The sequence below is a fragment of the Notechis scutatus genome, chromosome 4 (genome assembly GCF_049901735.1).
Source record: "Notechis scutatus isolate UNSWTSFEM ecotype Mainland chromosome 4, rNotScu1.2, whole genome shotgun sequence".
In the NCBI taxonomy this organism is placed as follows: Eukaryota; Metazoa; Chordata; class Lepidosauria; order Squamata; family Elapidae; genus Notechis; species Notechis scutatus.
This window is the reverse complement of record NC_142012.1, coordinates 133,565,136-133,584,259: the sequence shown is the minus strand read 5'-3', so window position 1 is coordinate 133,584,259 and position 19,124 is coordinate 133,565,136. Positions and strand designations below refer to the sequence as shown.

At 35.8% G+C, this 19,124-nt stretch overlaps 1 protein-coding gene across 1 annotated transcript in view; it reads right to left on the bottom strand.

The window, feature by feature from the left end:
* Positions 1-19,124, bottom strand: part of CLSTN2 (calsyntenin 2) — a 267,779-nt gene that overhangs the window by 2,299 nt on the left and 246,356 nt on the right. The window contains exons 11-16 of the mRNA XM_087965006.1: positions 11,358-11,506; positions 10,502-10,728; positions 6,772-6,942; positions 6,052-6,197; positions 3,542-3,665; positions 399-583 (exon numbers count right to left, since the gene is read on the bottom strand). Coding sequence (XP_087821132.1) covers positions 399-583; positions 3,542-3,665; positions 6,052-6,197; positions 6,772-6,942; positions 10,502-10,728; positions 11,358-11,506 — 1,002 coding nt within the window. The remainder of the gene's footprint in view (positions 1-398; positions 584-3,541; positions 3,666-6,051; positions 6,198-6,771; positions 6,943-10,501; positions 10,729-11,357; positions 11,507-19,124) is intronic.

Sequence of the window (19,124 nt, the reverse complement as noted above, 5' to 3'; positions counted from 1 at the left end):
TGACTAAACAAGGGCACTGTCATTAAAATGTATGCAAAGTAATTTTCATAACACCAATATATTATTGGTACTAATAGTATTTACATCTTTCTAGGTTAAGATTAAACCAAATATACTTCAATGAAATCTGATATAGTAATGCCATGAAATATAGAATCCTGCACATCCTATCTATGTGTATCTGGGAGTATCTTTAGATGTACTAGATACTTTTTTCAGATCTACTACACATGCCAAAATCAGAAATAAGGCCAATCTAAAAGTAGGAATGATGTTTTTCTTTTCACCCACTACATTTAGTAAATATCAGGGGATTTTGAATAAGATGGTTGCACATAAATGGAAAAAAAAATAGGACTGATAGCAGGAATATAGGACAACATGGCTTTTCTACTTACTTCCATGGGATTGATTGTGATAGTCAGAGCTGAGTCATCCCAGTCCATTTCATTTTCTTTATTAGTTTCATGTTCCTTTGAAGTATGGTGGCAAGCTGAATGAATTCTATACACCCCCATAGCTATGATGAAGACTAAGACACTGACAGAGATTATGATGGTGATGGTAGCCATACTTGGAAGTACTGAAATGAAATAAAATGGGTCAATTTAACATATTCTTCCAGTGCCACTTGGGTATATTTAGTGTTTTTAGTGTTTTCTTAATTAATAAAGCTGTTATGTTTGTTATAATTATAGCAATTTTCTGTATTCATAACAATACCTAAATGTAACTGCAGTTACATTTGTTTTGTTGTTGAACTTAAAAGAAACCATTACAAAAAAAGATAACAATACAATTCTCCCATACACAGTTTTAAAAAAAAAATTGCAATTTCATCTATAGGTGATTATCACATTTAAACTGTCTTTTGTATAGAATCCCTTACTATTATTTTATAATTCCAGCTCTTGAGTTCCAGAAACTATTCACAATCAGTGAATATGTAAATGGAGAATATGTCTTTCAACAGAATCACATACACAATCTCATCATTGGAGGGGGTCTTAATGCATAAAATTATTTATACAAAGCTGATAGAGGTGACATCTGGAAATGTTATCTGGGAGGTTTTTGAGCCTGTAGATCTTGATGAAGGAACAGGATTCTTGGGCTTGATCCCTATCCCAGCTGCCTGCTAAGATGCTATTCCTCCGTTTTTTATATTTTTATCAATGATTTAGTTGAGGAGGTGAAAGAAGCACATATTAAATTTACCAGCAAAACAAGTTTGGATGTTTGACTTAACTTCAAAATTATCTTGCTAGGAGAAAGAAAATAGGCTGAAAATAATTAAATCAAATTTAACCAGAGTTAATGGGTGAGGTGAAGGCCATGGGTAACTTGATCTCAGCCACATATTCAACAAATTTCTAATGATATCTTTATCAATAAAATGGTAAAACAAGAGCTATGTTATATATTGATTTGCAATCAGCTGAATGCCAGCAAATAGAAAGGACTTACAAATGGTTTTAAATTAACTTGGAGAAAAGTATTAAATGGAATACCACCTTTGTGCTATTCAAAATGTTATTAATAACATGAATGAAAGGTTTGAGGAGACAATTATCAAGTTTACAGATCACACAAAACTAAAGCAAACAATCAGAAAGAGATGATTGAAAAGATTTAGGCAGGTTGAACACTGGGTCAAAATGAATTATACTGTTTAATACAGTGAAATAAAAACTCCTGCATCTGAAGTGAAAAAAAATGAAAGGCACAATAACAGGTGCAAGAGACCTGGCTTGGTAGTAATATGTATGAAAAGAATCTGGATGTGCTAGTGCAGTGGTCCCCAACCTTTTTTGTACCAGGGACCAGTTTCAAGGACAAACACTTTTTCAAGAACCGGGGGCAGGGCCGAGGCGCTCCCTGAACTTGGTGGTTTGCTTGCAGACGTTTCATTACCTGACTAGGTAACATCTGATGTTGTTACCTAGTCAGGTAATGAAACGTCTGCAAGCAAACCACCAAGTTCAGGGAGCGCCTCAGCCCTGCCTCCCTCAGCCCCATCCCTCAGGTGTCTCCCTCCCTCCCTCAGGTGTCTGCCTCGTTCCTCTCTCAGTCGCTCTCTCGCTGCTCCACCAGCCCAGGAAGAAACTGCTTCCAAGAAGCCAGGGGGTGGCTTTTCCTGTCGCCGCAGCTCCTCTGAAGCGCCCGTTTACCCCCACCCTGCCCGCCCGCCCGCGGTTCAACCCAGTGCTCCGTTCTGCCTGCCTGCCTGCCTGCCTTCATTTCGGAGCAGCTTCGGCTGATAAAAAGAGGCGAATAGTTATTATTCTCAGCCGAAGCTGCTCCCAAACAACCAGACAGGCAGGCAGGCAGAACGGAGCACTGAATTGAAGCGCACGCAGGCGGGCGGGTGGGGGTAAACAGGCGCTCGGAGGAGCTGCAGCGACAGGAAAAGCCACCCCCGGCTTCTTTGAAGCAGTTTCTTCCTGGGCTGGTGGAGGAGCGAGAGAGCGACTGAGAGAGGAACGAGGCAGGAGGAAACCGAAGCTGCTGAGCCAGAGAGCAGGACAGGCTTCGGTTGCTTCCTCCCTCCCCTTCTTTCATTTGTGTCCTTGATCCCCGATCCCAGCAGCATTCACCGAAGGCGAAGAAAGCTGCCATTTTTTTAAATTTTTTTTTCTTTGCGGCCCGGTACAGAGTGCTCCACAGACCGGGACCAGTCCACGGCCCGGTGGTTGAGGACCCCTGTGCTAGTGGATCAGAGGCTGCACATGTGCAAGCAATGTGATGCAGCTGACAAAAATCAAATACTATTTTGGGATGTATTAAAACTAGCCATAAGTCCAAGGGAGGGGAAATTGGCCAACTATTCTACTATATTCTCCCTTGTTAAGGCCTACTGGGAAAATATATCTAGTTCTGGCTATTGCAGTCCAAAAAAGATAAAAAAAGGATATTTATTTTAGTATGGCTGTCTGATTTAAGATTTTGGTTGTTTTTATGTTTTTTTCTAATTTTGCTGGAGATGAGCAGCCAGTAAGCTGCAAGGAGAAAAGAACACCACACCATCAACAACAAGGAAATACACACCATTGTGTTGAGAAGGGCAGGGGAGGGGGTTGAAAACTTTAATCATGAGAAATTGTTAAGGAAACAGGTGCTACATGCTTATCTTGAATAGCCTTAAGAAAAGATATGATATTAATATTCATTTAAAAGGATCAGGAAGGAGGAAGAAGATTTGTTTCCTTTCCTTTTGGGGATGTTCAACGGTATGTGGGAAAGATCTTGGGAGAAAGAAATGCTGCCTATGGAATGATAACAAAAGAGGCAGTATAGCCTAGATAATGGGCAGGGCAAAAACTGCAGAAGAGTCCCTCAATTTATCAGATTGTAAAGCAGAGGACAGAAGAATTGTACTTTCAGACTTGCATGATTACTGTCAGTTTTACCACATAGACCAGACAGGAAACACAACCAGATGAGCTAAATCTACTTTATTGTAAAGCTATATAAACAGAGTCTTGCAAATTCAATTATCCTGCCATAATAAGTTATAGGAATTCAGATTCCAATGTAATACCTGAGCTTTGAATATTGTTTGTGCTTTCTTCTGGGTGATGGATTGATTGGAGAAATTGTGGCTCTTTTATCATAAGATTTGTATATTCCATGGAATTAGAGTTGGAATTATGTAGAATATTAATCTAGAAGGAAACAGAAACTAATATTACAAATATGAAGTATTCACAATAATACTAATCAGATTTTGCATAATAGTCAAGCTGAGAAGTTATATTCAGGCAGAAGTATTATCAGGTCACAATTTGCATTTTCTCTATATGAGAGCACTTAATCCATAGGGTGATGTTTTCAGATTTACCAATTAAATCAGAGGAAATAATTATGAAAAAAAAAACACCAGATTCTCATAGAGTTTCAGGGCTGAAAAAGAACTATGAGATTAGTTTATCTGGGCCTAATCAATTGGATCAGGAATACAGCAAGCCAGTCAACTAACACTGGAGAGTATATTTCACAACTACCTTGTTGCAGCAATATTCCCTAAAAAAAATCCCAAGTTACAAAACTCCCAATTTCAATGAATAACTAGAAATAATAAACGTAAAGAGTGTAGGCAATCTGTTGTCTGTAGGTTCCACAAAACAAATACTGAGTGAGCAAACTTGCAATGAATGCAATTTCATTTGCCTTCTGCTAACATTGTCCCAGGTGACTCTCCTCAAACCTTGCTAAATTTAGGGACTCTACTATTAAGCTGCCTGCCAGATTATTGGAACATTTCTCATGGAATTCCAAAAACACAAGGTATCCACTTTGTGTTTCTGGAATTCCATGGGGAATGTCCCAATAATATATAAGGAGCTTGTGGCAGTAATGGATAATGCAATAGAAGTCAGTAGTTGCTGAAAACTCCATAGAGATCTGATCATGACAAACAATTGACATTTATGTTGTCCAGATTACCTACTAGCTGTTCTTAGGTGAAACCTAATGTAGTATGTGGTGCTCAGCATAAATCAGAGCTCTAATCATCTGGGACAAGCACATGATGTCATAGCAAGTATTTCTGCACTATTTTTAATCCTATCCCAAAGTATTCATTTAAAAATGTGTCTACTGCACAGAGTTCTATATTTCACACATACGAGAAGCAAGCCCTCAAGAATGCTGATTATATCAGTTTAAAAGAAACAACAAGGGGCAGGGAAAATTTGTTCTTTATAAATAAAGAATAATCTCATTTTAATCTCTGGTTTAAAAATGTACTAGTGAAAAATTATTAATAAAATGACTTTGAGAAAGTATCTGTCAGCCTTCGTAGGTAAACCAGATTGGAAATGTGAGTAGATGGAATATATCTACTTTATTGCAACAATATATTTATAGGATCCTGCAAATCTGAAAGCACAAAACTTCCAGCCACCATTTTTAATTGCCTAATCCATTAAGGCAGTCCTTTCTGAGTTTCTTTCTCTGTGTGATGGTACCATGTGATGGCTTCCCTGGAAAAGTGCCCAGATGCCTTTCCAGATGCGGAATAGCCAGTTCCAGGACTCTCGAAGCGAGATGTAGAAGAACATCTAGAGATTGCCAGATGCTCTGAGTCTGAAGTGATGAGGTCAAGCACCACAGAGTCATCTCAAAAGTAGTGACTGGATGAATGGCTTTCTGAGCTATGGACATGAAAGACACAGCTACAGCTGGGAAACCCAGAGGTTTCAGAAGTACAGATAGAAGGCATGCAACTACAGCTGATCAGCAGAGATGTGGAAGAATAGCCTCTTCCTTCTGATCCAAGAGTGAGTAGGGTTGAGAGAAAGCAAGTACAACAAAGGTCAGCCAGGCTACTTGCGAGGCAGGAGCTTTGCCCCTTTTGATGGATGTGCTGAGAAGTGGCTATTTAGCTCAGGAAGTGGAATGAAACAACGCTGGGAATGTGTCCATTTCCTTGGCTTGTATTTATCAACTTCCATGCCTCTTGCCTTGAACCTTGTTTCCTGACTCGACTGTGTACCTTGGACCCTGGATCATGCCTTGACCTCTGGACTTGCTTCACAGATTTTGCCTGTCTCATGGACTAGTTTTTGCCTCACAGACCTGCCTTAACCTTGTGGACATGTCCTGCCTTGCAAATTTATGTTGGGCTTGTTCCTGGACTGAACTGTGAACTGTTGGGGGATTGTGTGGTTGTTGGGAATTTCTGAGGAAAATTATTTGGTGTGGAAAACATCAAATAAAACTTTGACCTCATTTGTGATGTATGCTTATGTGAGCAATATCAGAACACCCTGATGTTAAGTTACTGAGGGTTCTGACTCATTTGCCTGATTGTTTCATAGCCAATATCTCTTCCATCCTTTTCCTGAAATCATTCCCACACTCTATTATAGTATCTTAATTTATTTCTTGTGTTTATGTCTGCATTGGTACCTAATAACATATTGAGAAATAACTACATGTTCACTAAATTATCTGAAAATTATATTAATAGATACCAAACACTACTTCTGTGCCTTTTATTTTCTAATATAAAAATAAATTGTAATTGTTTTTTTTAATGCTACTTACTTCTAAATTGAATTCATTGCTGGTATAGCGCCCATTGAGTTCTGAACATTTGATTCTAAACTTTCTATCAGAAAAGGAAGATGTGTGCCAATTACGATAGCGAATTTGCTGTAAAACCTTTTCATAGTTTTTCATAGTGTCCACACCTGAACCAGTAAAACACATTAAATGTCAGGAAAAAGAGAAAAAAAAAACAATTATGAAAACGTTATCAGAAGTAAATACATATTATTACTACCCTTAATTCCATGCTACTGTTTCTTCAGGCAATTTCACAATAATTTGCAAATGATATGAAGACTACAAATTCTGTGTATCTCAATAATCTAGAGATATTCTGCTTTATTATAATAAAAAGATGTGAACATGGTTCTTCAGATAGTGTTGAACTGCACTTCCTAGTGGTTCAACCAGCATGGTCTATGGTAATGGATGCTAGGAAATGTAGTTCAATGTAGTACATGTTCTTTGATCTATTTTCTGTAATCAATAATATCCACTCAGATAAAGATTAGGATGAATCATCTTGTTTAATAGGGTAAACAGTCAATGGATCTGGAATTCCTCATAGCAAACTGCTTTCTAACTTCTGCCATGCTGATGCATTTTATTATTTTTTTTAAAAAAGCTAGGTACAGCATAGCCATATTAATTTAAGATAAACTTATTGAGTATTAGATTAGGATAAGATACAGAAATGAAAAAAAATAATACTCAAACCATATATTGAATATCCTGCTGTAGAGTTAGTAGCTTCTATATGTTTCCCTTGGAGGTCTTTCTTGTCCAATTCCAAACACTCTTGCTTGGGATCCAATTCTGATCCAATTACTAAAATATCACAAAAATCCAGATTGTGATCCACTTTTTCTAACAGAACTGGCTTGTGGGCTGTCAATAATAATAATAAAATGTCAAATAACATATTAAAATAATGTTCCTTTTCAAAGTATAATTTATTTACAGGGCACTATACTCAGTTGACCTTAAATAGTGTACAATTTTCAGTCCATGACTGAAAAGAACAAAAATAATATATGCAAAACTGCCTTTCAAAAGTACAGAATTGAATTGTTAATTTAGAAAGAGACTTGATTCTGGGTGACAGCATCCAGGTGCTTTACTTGGCAATATTACAGAAGTCTTGTACCTTTTTTTTTTTTTTTTTTTTGAAAAAGTCTTGTAGTCTTTTTCAAAGTGTTCTGTTTGGGTTGCCAATTCCCTCAAAATCTCAGATGTCCTAGACAAGTACTAACTGGAGCTCACCCTGCCTGCTTAACTTTGCAGATGAACCAAGATTGATTAGTACTGTCATGTCACCTTCTGAGGCAAAACAGAATGACATAATGATGATTATGCTAATTTTTAGTGAATGTGTATTAATATTAACTCAGTAGTCACAAATCCTTCTGAGATGTGTATTTAGATAGATAAACAGAGATACACATCCACATCCCCACTGAAAGGGAAATAATTACAACATCAATCACTATTACCAGCAAAAGATATGGTAGTTATACATTATTTTTTAAAAAAAATCCTACATTCATTTTAGCAATTAAAATGAGCTAAATATTTAAATGAACTAAATGTCTAAATAATTAACTAAATAAACTAAATAAATGGAGAAAAAGAACTAATCAAAATATCCACAAAATATCCATTTAGTACTATTTCCATCCTTTAGCTTGCCATTAAATATAGATAATGAATAAGTGTTTTGGTTCATCTTGTCATTTTTAGAAAATGAAGATTTTTCAAAAATGGATGACTCATATCTTTAATCCATTCCTTAATGTCAAGAGGATATATTTATGTCCATATACAGTATGTCAGCTTCTCCTCTTTGCCAAACTCCAGTTAGCAACAAAAACCTTCATAAATTAATATAATTTAGGAATGTAATTTGGTACCACATTTATCTTTCTCAATATTACTATTTTAGGACATTAAAAAAACACAAAGAGGTCTTGTATCACTTTTAACTTGTATGAACACAATCAAATCATTAAGAATGGTTTGTATTTTCTGGACAAATTTGGATCTAATAAAAAAACTTTAATTTTATCTCTAAGGAAGGAAGGAAGGAAGAGATGATGAAGATGGAGGAGTTGCTGTGGCAACATATGTATTTCTAGAATTATTAAATTCACAGTTTTATTCACAGATTATCTAAAAACTTTTTCCACAATACTTTGTATACTCTGGTCTTATTTAATAGTTTACAATGAACTGAATACTGTTCCTGCATATCCATTGTAAATATGATCTGCCAGTGTTTCTGCTAATCTACATATGGAATATGAGTTTTGAATTTTGAAGAATATTATCACTACAAATGATGAAACTATACAGAAGAGCTTTTCAGCTACCTCTATTTGGAATAAAAAATGTTTACCAAATATGCAGAGCGTCTTTATATAAACCAAGTACTGTACATGAACCATCACTGTATTTCAGCTGTAATTGTTTTCATATTCCCAAAGAAATAACCCTTGATCAGCTTGGTATTGATCCCTATGACAGTATTATTTACATATTTGCAGGTGTTAGGAAGTAAAGCTTAAACATGGCTTTCCATGTTAATGAAAATTGATCATGCTGAAAACTCGTTCTCAGGGAAAATACCATATTGATAAAAAATGCCATCATTCAGTAATGACTGTTATGAAAGAAATGTGTATGTGTATGCAAAATGCTTTAAAATTTCTTATTATAGTTAATAACATAACATAGAGAAGCTGAGCACCATTATTAAGTGATGTGTTTATTTGTAATACAGAGCAGAAGGTTGTGCATAAGTGGGTATAATGAATTATTCCTGAGCACTACAAGGAACACTGTTTAGGCAACTAAGAATAAAAAGTTTAGAAAAACAAAACTGTGTGTCATTAAAGATTTCAGCTTCCTCAAAGTTTTAAAATAATAATGCTGAAAAAAATCCAATAATCCCAAAGATTTTCCAACACTAATTCACCAACTGGTCATAAAATGTATTCATGGAAAAATGACTTTTTGTACATCATTCTAAATCAAAATGCAATTTTGTTGAGCATGGCTGAGATGCATGAATCCAACTAAAATGTCTTTTGCATGTCATCAATTAAATGAATTATCTTTCACAATAAAGGCCAAGGATATCAATTTCTATCACTTCAGACAGATGACCCCCCACCCACCCCTCTCCCTCCCTTCCTTTCTCCCCCCCTCTCTTAACATGGAATTGAATAAGGTTAAATTATTCACTATATTTATGTGCCCATCCTTTTGTTGCAAACAAAGAAAATCTTTAGGTTTTATCACTTTGCCACCAATAATAATTAGGTCATAGTGTTTACAATAAATGAAATTATTGGGGGTGCAGCTTTGGCAACAACTATTGCTTCTAGATCTAATACACTCGGAGAAATTGGTTCACATAAACTTTCTTTCACTAGTGTGATACACCAAAAAGCTTACTGACATTGTTTAGCTTCCTTTTCTGTTTTCTATCTGTCCCTGAGCCACCTGTTTAATTAAAACAAATTGATACAATTGGAAGAAATTCAGCTGTTCAGCAGACATAACTAGGCAATAACAAGAGTTACCTAGTTAACTCTAAAATCTATATTTGGCATCTAACTGATAACTGCTTAATTTTACTTTGCTCTATCACACATTATATGAAGAGCTCCTCTCTTGAAAGTGATTCCGAGACTGCTGCACTTAGTTCATTATGATGTTCCTTATCATGGTGCATATATAACAACTTTTCAAGGCAGAAGTTATAATAAACTGCTATCTTCCCTACAGACTTTTCCAATTTTTATAGTTTAATGTGGATTTTAATTAGTTGTGGTTTCAATATTTACTATTTTTACTATTACTATTTTACTGCCATTTCTGGTATTTATTTTAACCAATCACTATTTTTAAAATGAAAATCAGTAAATATTATAAATAAATGTAAATATAAGTAAATATAATTATTATAAACAAATTAAACAACCAAGGTTGCTCTGCTCAGGTTGTTATTATCCAAGGGATGAAAGTACAGGAAACTTTTACCATGGCATTTTAATTATAGTAAGTTATAAATGTTGCACAAGACAGCACTGTCAATGCTAACTCTCCAGAGCTCACAAAGGACAGAGCAAAAAGGAATAGTTGTTTTTTTTAAAGTTGTTTTTCCCCCTTAAATCAGTGCTTATCTGATGTACACTTTGTTGGCTGGAGTGTACCAAGCAGGAGAAGGCTGAAATAAAATAAGCTGCTGCTTCTCCAATGTATTATGCACTTTACTGAAGGACAATATTTAAGAGGCATAGAACATGTTACCTTGCCTTAAACAATCTTCTTCCAAGATTACAAACATCTTAGCAGAGGCTGTTTCTATTCATTTATATTTGGTATTAAGTTCTGCTTAAGTCATGAAAATCATAAACCTAAAAAACAAACAAACCCAACAAACCTCTAGTCACAGTTTCCTTCAGGTCAGAGGGATGTTCCATTTTAGAAACCGTGCTGACAATTCTGATATCTGGTAAAAGAATCACCCCTCTTTCATGTTCAAATTGTGTGGCAGGTCTTGCAAAGTGATCCATTCCAGTTATTGTAATCTTGGGCTCCTTGGCTTGTAACACCATTACATAGGTATCTATGTCTGGAATACTAATGCACGTATCTTCACCAAAACATCTGAAAAATATACCATTTAACTTCATGGAAGATTAAGCTTCACTCTTTTCTTAAAAAACACACAGTTGCAACAGAATATTTATCCAAAGATATTGGGATCTCTGCACACTTAAGTTTTTAATGCCTACTCACTGATCAGCTTCAGGATTACTCAGTTCCATATGAGAATTAAAATACAGTTTCTCAAATTATTCATGAACAGCCCAGCATGGGATTGACAGGTATGATCTTTACAAAGGTCACTGCACCCATACAACTTAAAACTCATGAATAACATAACAAACAGTCAATGGTTAAATCTGATTAAATGGCGTATGTATTTTTAATTACAAACTCAAACTGATACTTAACAGGTTTGATAAAGCTATCTTGTTAAATGTGCATTGAGAACCTCATTGCCCATTTTATACTGAATGCATCAGGAGGCCATTTTCGACACATCCCAGAACTCCATGGGCATGCAGGAATAGTAGAAATCATAGTCATTGTAACAATTAAGCTGCAGGCCAATATATTAAAAGATGAGTGTTGCTGATAAAACTCTTTCATTTATCCCAAAATTAAAAAGTCCTCAACAAGAATTTATTGATGCATTGCTTCTATTATCAAGCTTAGTGAATTTAACTTACTGGACTTTGGATGACACTTTAAGGCGGCGAATACCTGAAGTTGGAAACTGTCTTGAGTTGATATAGGAGACTTTTTGGAGAGCTTGATTAATATTTTCAATGTCATCTCCTTCTATAACAAGGACTGATTGGGAAGGATTGAAGTGATACTGCAGAGGTAGTGAAAGGATATAATTAGTTTTTTAGGAAAATGATATAGAGCAACTCATTGTAACAACTAAAATAAGCCTGTTTCTTAGATAAGGTCATACCTTTAACAAAATAAAGAAAATCTACCATTTTATTAACTAACACTTATTTAATTCCAGTTAACTTGAATTAAAAGCCAAAACAAATACTTTGAATCAAAATACATTTCTCTACAATCCAGATTTAACCAGGGCAACCTACCATTTCTATGCACTTGTGTATTCTTAGAAACAATTGTTACACAAATGTTCTTGAAAGCTAGATACAATCTTTCTTTTTATTGCTCTATTTAAGTCTAAGCCCAACTGCAATTTCATCAAGGCATGTCACTGTCAGGCCAACTCAAAAACACTGCATGAGACTTGCCCCTGGTAGCTTGTTTCGTTTTTGCCACCTGCTGTCTAACCGGCTCTGAAAATGGCCAAAAAGGTGAAAATGAATGAAGAAACTTGCACCATGCCAGCTTTTAGATCACAGACTAAAATGTTTTGAAACTGAAACATTAAACTTTTGGATTCTTTTTCCCCAATACACAGTTCGATCACAGAAACAACTGCTTGTCAATACTAGAGAGCTGCTGGAGGCAAAATGGAAAACAACAATTTTGACTCTTTCTAGCAGATATCCGCCTCAAACTGGACAAATAAAAGCATTCCTAAAGGATGGGCAAGTTGTGAACCTTGGGATGCAAGTAGTAAGGGTGAATATTGAAGTGCAACATTCCCATGCATGATTGCTTCTTTTAAACACCTGGTCAGACTACTTACAAAACAGCAGCTATGGTTCATTGAAGAACTGCATGAGCTTCAGGATGCCAAAAAGTATTACTAATACATAACAAATACATCTTTACTCTTTAGTTACAGTAAGATAATTTCATCAAGCAAGAAGTATCTTTCTCAATAATGATTTCTGGGTTCAACTTGTAAGTTATACAAGATTCAGGGAAATTTCCTTTGGTAACTCCTGAAGGCAAAAACAATGTTTGGAGTAATGTTCAACTAACTCTGGTGCAAGGGCATCAACTCCAACCAGTTTTGAAAATAAAGCACATTTCCAATTCTTGCTTAGTTTGTAAATATTACAAAGGATGAAAAGTCAAGCCTATTTTATATTAATTGCCCATATGTAATTCACCAGAACGGATTCATGTTTTGAGCAAGGAGTAGTATGTTATACAAGAAGGAAGCTGTCCTAGTATCTTCCAATAATTTGCTTCATTTAATCCAAGATTATCTGCATCATCTCCACAGTCTAGCTATTGGGTTGAAGATTATTTGGGTGGATTAAGGGAACTGTAAAAGTTTGGAAAAGCATATTGTTCATAAAATGCTTAAACTTTGATAAAACTTTGAAATACACATATGTTATCTAAGATGATAATATCAGACAAGGCAATCTATGATTTCAAAATAAGTGGTGCACTGCTATTATTGTTGCAGGCAGTTTTGAATAAGAGTGTAGCATCATTAGTTCTTTTTCTGAAATAGTCTCACAAAATCAATAAGGAGTCATCACAAGGTGTTTTGATTACTTCCGAGGAGGAATACTATTTTTTTCCACTGCCCTGATCAATCCCTACCCAACAAACATACTTCTTGCCAAAACATTCATGTTTCAGGAAGTATGACAGTTTGATGGCTTCTTACAGTAACAGAATTTCCCTGCTAGGAAAAAAAAAAAACTTATGGTGAGATGTCTCAAGTTGATGGTTTTGAATGGTTTAAATTCTAGTAGCCTGTGAACTGGCCAACTCTTATACAGCCAGTTTAACACATGAGTTACTTTGCGATCTCAAGCAGGCAATCTTGCAATCTGATCAGCTTGACATGGTAGTGTGGGAGGGCCTTCAGCATTAAGAGTTCCAGCAGTGATGGCAGTTTAAAATCTGGCATTTTATGTAGCAGGTGAGTCAGACAATAACCTCTGGCTATTGTTATTCCTGGCAATAGATGAGTGAGTAATCATTAGCATTAACCAGGAGACTGTAATGATGCATAGAAATATTAAGGGTATAGGATTTGTATTAGAAAAGATCCCCAAAAGAGATTTGAAGTCAGTATAAATTTCAAAAGTATGTCCACGGAAAGAGCTGAGGACTTTTTAAAACTCCTGGAATAAAGCTGGGGCCTTTTTTTCAATTTGAACATAGTTTCTTTCAAAAGAAGACAAAGTCCTAGAATAATAATATTGTTTATTTTATATTTTATATTTTTCTTATATTTCTTATATTTTATATTTTTCTTATATTTTTATATTTTTCTTATATGTTTTTACTTATACCTATTATCTTGTAAGCAATTGACAAATAAAAATAAAAAATAATAAATAAATAAAATAAATAAATAAAAAATAATAACAAACAGGCATATCTGTGTTGCTTGGCATTGTGATGAAACACAGTTCCAATATTTTAAAGAAAAGTGTAAGTAAGCAGCAGCTCCTTTTTTCATAATGAAGCAAAGAAGTATTTTTTAAAATTTCTATAAAGCACACATGCTGTTAAGTACACTGCCATTGAACCCCTTTTGCAGTAAACAAAGAAGCACTGCAGCCAAAGTTTCCTCTTGTAGAAGGAAGGAACATTTGATAAAAATTGAGGAGCAGTAATAAAGCTTGAGTTCCTGTTTTCCTTTTCTAAAGGTACATGATGAATTAGCAACCTAGAATTAAGGACAAATTTCCTGACCATTAGAACAATTTATTTATTTATTTATTTATTTTTAATTTGGTTTGTCAATTGCTTACAAGATAATAGGTATAAGTAAAAACATAGTTATGAATACATGGATACATATAAGAAAAATAAAAGAAACGGGGATGGTAGGCACATTGGTGTGCTTATGCATGCCCCCTATAGACCTCTTAGAAAGGGGTGAAGTCAATAGTAGAAAGTCTAAGGTTAAAGTTTTTGGGGTTTGGGGAAGAAACCACAGAGTCAGGTAGAGCAGCGGTCCCGGTCCGTGGAACAACTCCTACCGGGCCGCGGCTTGCTGGGCGCCGCCATCTTTTTTTTCATGAAAAAGTGCTTCCGGTGAGCTTTCCCGGGTAGAAAGCTCACCGGAAGCACGTTTCATCAAAAAGATGGCGGCGCCACGCTCGGTGAGCTTTCCGGGTAGAAAGCTCACCGGGCTTTTTCATCAAAAAAGATGGCGGCGCCCAGCTGATGCCGGTACCAGGCCGCGGCGCCCAGCTGATGCCGGTACCGGGCCGTGGCGTCTAAAAGGTTGGGGATCACTGAGGTAGAGTATTCCAGACATTGATCACTCTATTGCTCAAGTTGTATTTCCTGCAATCAAGTTTGGTGTGGTTTATCTTTAGTTTGTATCTATTTTGTGCTCTTGTATTGTTATGGTTGAAGCTGAAGTATTCATTGACAGGTAGACAATGTAATGTATAATTTTATATACTATACTTAGATCGGACCGAAGGCGGTGTAGTTCTAGCTTTTCTAGGTCTAGAATTTCAAGTCTGGTGGCATAAGGTATTCTGCAATGAGTAGAGGAGTGGAGAACTCTTCTTGTGAAATATTTCTGGACTTTCTCAACTGTGTTAATATCAGATACGTAATGCAGATTTGAAACTGATGGGCTGTACTCGAGTATTGGTCTAGCAAATGTTTTGTATTCTCTAGTTATTAGTGTAATATTACCAGTTAGTGTAATATTACTTGTTGCAGTTTTTTGCACCAATTTTGCACCAATTACATTATTTATTTTTATTTTATTTGGTTTCTCAATTGCTTACAAGATAATAGGTATAAGTAAAAACATAGTTATGAATACATGGATACATATAAGAAAAATAAAAAAATATATAAAAGAAACAATAGGACAGGGACGGTAGGCATGTTGGTGCGCTTATGCATGCCTCCTACAGACCTCTTAGGAAAGGGGTGAGGTCAATAGTAGACAGTCTAAGGTTAAAGTTTTTGGGGTTTGGGGAAGAAACCACAGAGTCAGGTAGAGTATTCCAGACATTGACCACTGTTGCTGAAGTTGTATTTCCTGCAATCAAATTTGGTGTGGTCAACCTAGAGTTTGTATCTATTGTGTGCTCTTGTGTTGTTATGGTTGAAGCTGAAGTATAATCAGTGCAATGACTTGCCTCCAGATGCTGTGGGTGCTCCAACACTGGAAAATTTTAAGAAGAGATTGGACAACCATTTGTCTGAAATACTATAGGGTTTCCTTCTTGAGTAGGGGGTTGTTTAGAAGACCTCCAATATCCCTTCCAATTCTGTTATTCTGTTATTAACCAGACATCTTTGACTGGATGAATATCCAAAGTATCAGTATGGAAGCTAAGAATGCACTGTAATACTGAAAGTTCTGAAAGTTCTTTTTAATTGAATTTATAATTTGTCAAAAATGCTTCACAATTTCCTGAAACCTAGTAGCAAATCATTCCACTATTTATCTCATAATTAGGATTTAATTAAAGCACAGCATCAAATCCAAGATTCCAAAAAGCAGAATCTTTGATGTGATGGAATATTCCAGACATTACAGAAATTCTGGAGTTGGGCAGATATTCCAAACTGGAATTTTAGAGTAGATAATTTCCCATGTTGCCTAATGGTAGTTGGACATTAGTATCAGCAAAAGCTATACTATTTTAATCTCTCTTCATTTATTTTTATTTATTTATTTATTTTGATTTGTCAATCGCTTACAAGATAATAGGTATAAGTATATACATGGTTATGAATTCATGAAATGGGTACAACAAAGAAACAATAGGACAGGGATGGTAGGCACATTGGTGCGCTTATGCACGCCTCCTACAGACCTCTTAGGAAAGGGGTGAGGTCAATAGTAGACAGTCTAAGGTTAAAGTTTTTGGGGTTTGGGGAAGAAACCAGAGAGTCAGGTAGCATATTCCAGACATTGACCACTCTGTTGCTGAAGTCATATTTCCTGCAATCAAGTTTGGTGTGGTTAACCTTGAGTTTGTATCTATTGTGTGCTCTTGTGTTGTTATGGTTGAAGCTGAAGTATTCATTGACAGGTAAGTCATTTTATATACGATACTTAGATCAGACTGAAGATGGGGTAATTCAAGGTTTTCTAGATCTAGAATTTCAAGTCTGGTGGCATAAGGTATTCTGCAATGAGTAGAGGAGTGGAGAACTCTTCTTGTGAAATATTTCTGGACTTTCTCAACTGTGCTAATATCAGATGTGTAATGTAGGTTCCAGACTGATGAGCTGTATTCGAGTATTACTCTAGCAAATGTTTTGTATGCTCTAGTTAGTAGTGTGATATTACCGGAGAAAAAGCTACATAGGATTAGGTTAACAACTCTTAATGCCTTTTTGGCTATGTAGTTACAGTGGGCTCTAGCACTTAGATCATTAGAGATGAATATTCCAAGGTCCTTTACAGAGCTTGGATCATCAACAAGGTCTTGACTATTCAGCTTGTATTTTATTTTCTGATTTTTTTTTGCCAATATGTAAGACAGAACATTTATTTGTTGCGATTTGAAGTTGCCATTTGTTTTACCATTCTGATACATAGTCAAGGTCTTTTTGAAGGGTAGCAGTATTGTCTGTGGTATTGAACAGCTTTACATCATCAGCGAAGAGAATGCAGATGCTCTTAATGTGATCACAGAGGTCATTTAGGTAGAGTATGAAGAGAGTTGGTCCTAGAACAATGCCTTGGGGGAACAACACGATTGACAGGTACAGAATTTGATAGGACACTCCCAATTTTGACCATTTGTTGTCTGTTTGACAGGAATGCTTCTATCCAGTTATGCAGTTGTCCAGAGATACCATAAGATTTTAGTTTTAGGAGTAGTTTGTCATGTACCACTGAATCAAAGGCTTTACAGAAGTCTATGTAGATTGCGTATATTGCTTTGCCCTGGTCGAGTTATGTCGTCCATAGGTTTTTGCAGTGTAACAGTTACAGATTACAGGATATTTTTTTTCTGAAACCAAATTGTTTATTGGAGAGTAGGTTGTTTGTCTCTAAGTGGAGCATAATGGATTGGTTAATAATTGATTCCATGACTTTACAGGTGACGTAGCATAAGGAGATTGGTCTGTAATTTTCAACTAGGCTGGGATCTCCCTTTTTGAAGATGGGGATGACCGTGGCTTGTGACCATAGGTTAGGCAAGGAACTGGTCCTGAAAGATTTTTCAAAGATTATGCTTAGAGGTTCTGCTATGGCAGTGGATAGCTTTTTTTTAAGAAGTAGGCACATATTCCATCCGGTCCAATAGATAGAGATGGTTTTAGATTGTGAAGTGCTTTTTCAACATTGTCTTCTGTAAAATCGATATGTATTAGATCATTGTAGTTATCTGTGGTTCGGCTTGGAAATACTGGGCATGATCCATTGCTGTTTACAAATACTGAGCCAAAGAATGTGTTAAAGATGTTGGCTTTAATGGTGTAGTCGTTGCAGTCTTTACCATTAGGTCCTATCAGGGGTGGGATGGACCTTGAGTCTTTTAGTTTGTTGTTTACAAAATTGTAAAAAGCGCAGATGGAATTGGTGCATAGAAGGTTTTCCTCTTGTTTAATGTGATAATTGGTGCATTCAGTCTTTATCTGGTGGCATAAATTTTTGTATCAGCTTTTGAAGTTGACAACGTGACCAGATTTGTTTTTCTGCCAGAGTGATCTCTTTTTGGTTTGAAGTTTCCTTATTGTTATGGGTAATCTGTTGTTGTTGTTTTTTTTGTTTTTTTTGTGAGTTGTTATTGGTACATATAGTTTGATGACTCTTTTGACTTCAAGTAAAAATATGTTGTAATGGTCTTCAACAGTATTGCATCCACTGAATAGAGATTGCCAATCAAGGGATGAGAGATCATTGTCTATAAGATCATAGTTGCCTTTTTTGAGTTATAATTGGGGATTACGTCATTGTGATGATTTTTGTGTGGGTGTATGTTGAGACAAAAGTCAATCATTGTGGTCACTGTTGGAAAAGGGTTCTTTAGTTTGCATTTCATAAATTAAATTCAAACTATTGCAGAAGATGAGATCGAGGCAGTTGTTAAGTCTAGTGTTGTTGGTTACTAGTTATTCTAGTTGTTCTAGTCCTAGACTTGTTACTGCATTGTAGAAGGTTGCATATATGGGTTCAGTTGTACATTCGTTTAGGGTCCAGTTAATATGAGGTAGATTGAAGTCACCAAGAAAGATAAAAGCGTGTGGGCAGGATTATGCCCATGTTAGTAGTGAATTTAGCTTGTTTACATGTTTGATGTCATAATCAGGGGCTCTGTAACATAGTAAGAATCAAAATGTGATATTTAAGGACAGTTCACAGATGATGGTCTCAGGAAGAGCAAGCTCCTGGGTAACCTGGATGTTTTTTAGATGTAAGGGCTTTTTACGAATTCACGATCTGATCAGTAAACATGATAGTCTCTTACTGTGTAATGGAATCAGTTCATGCCTTCTTTTTTAATCATTCCTCCCTACCCTCACTCCAAGAACAGCAAGCAGCACACTGCAAGCAATATTGATAGAAGTTGTATAAATGCTATATTTATAGTGTATTCATAATATGTACAAAGTTTAGTTTTTACATCACATTTCATATTGACCTG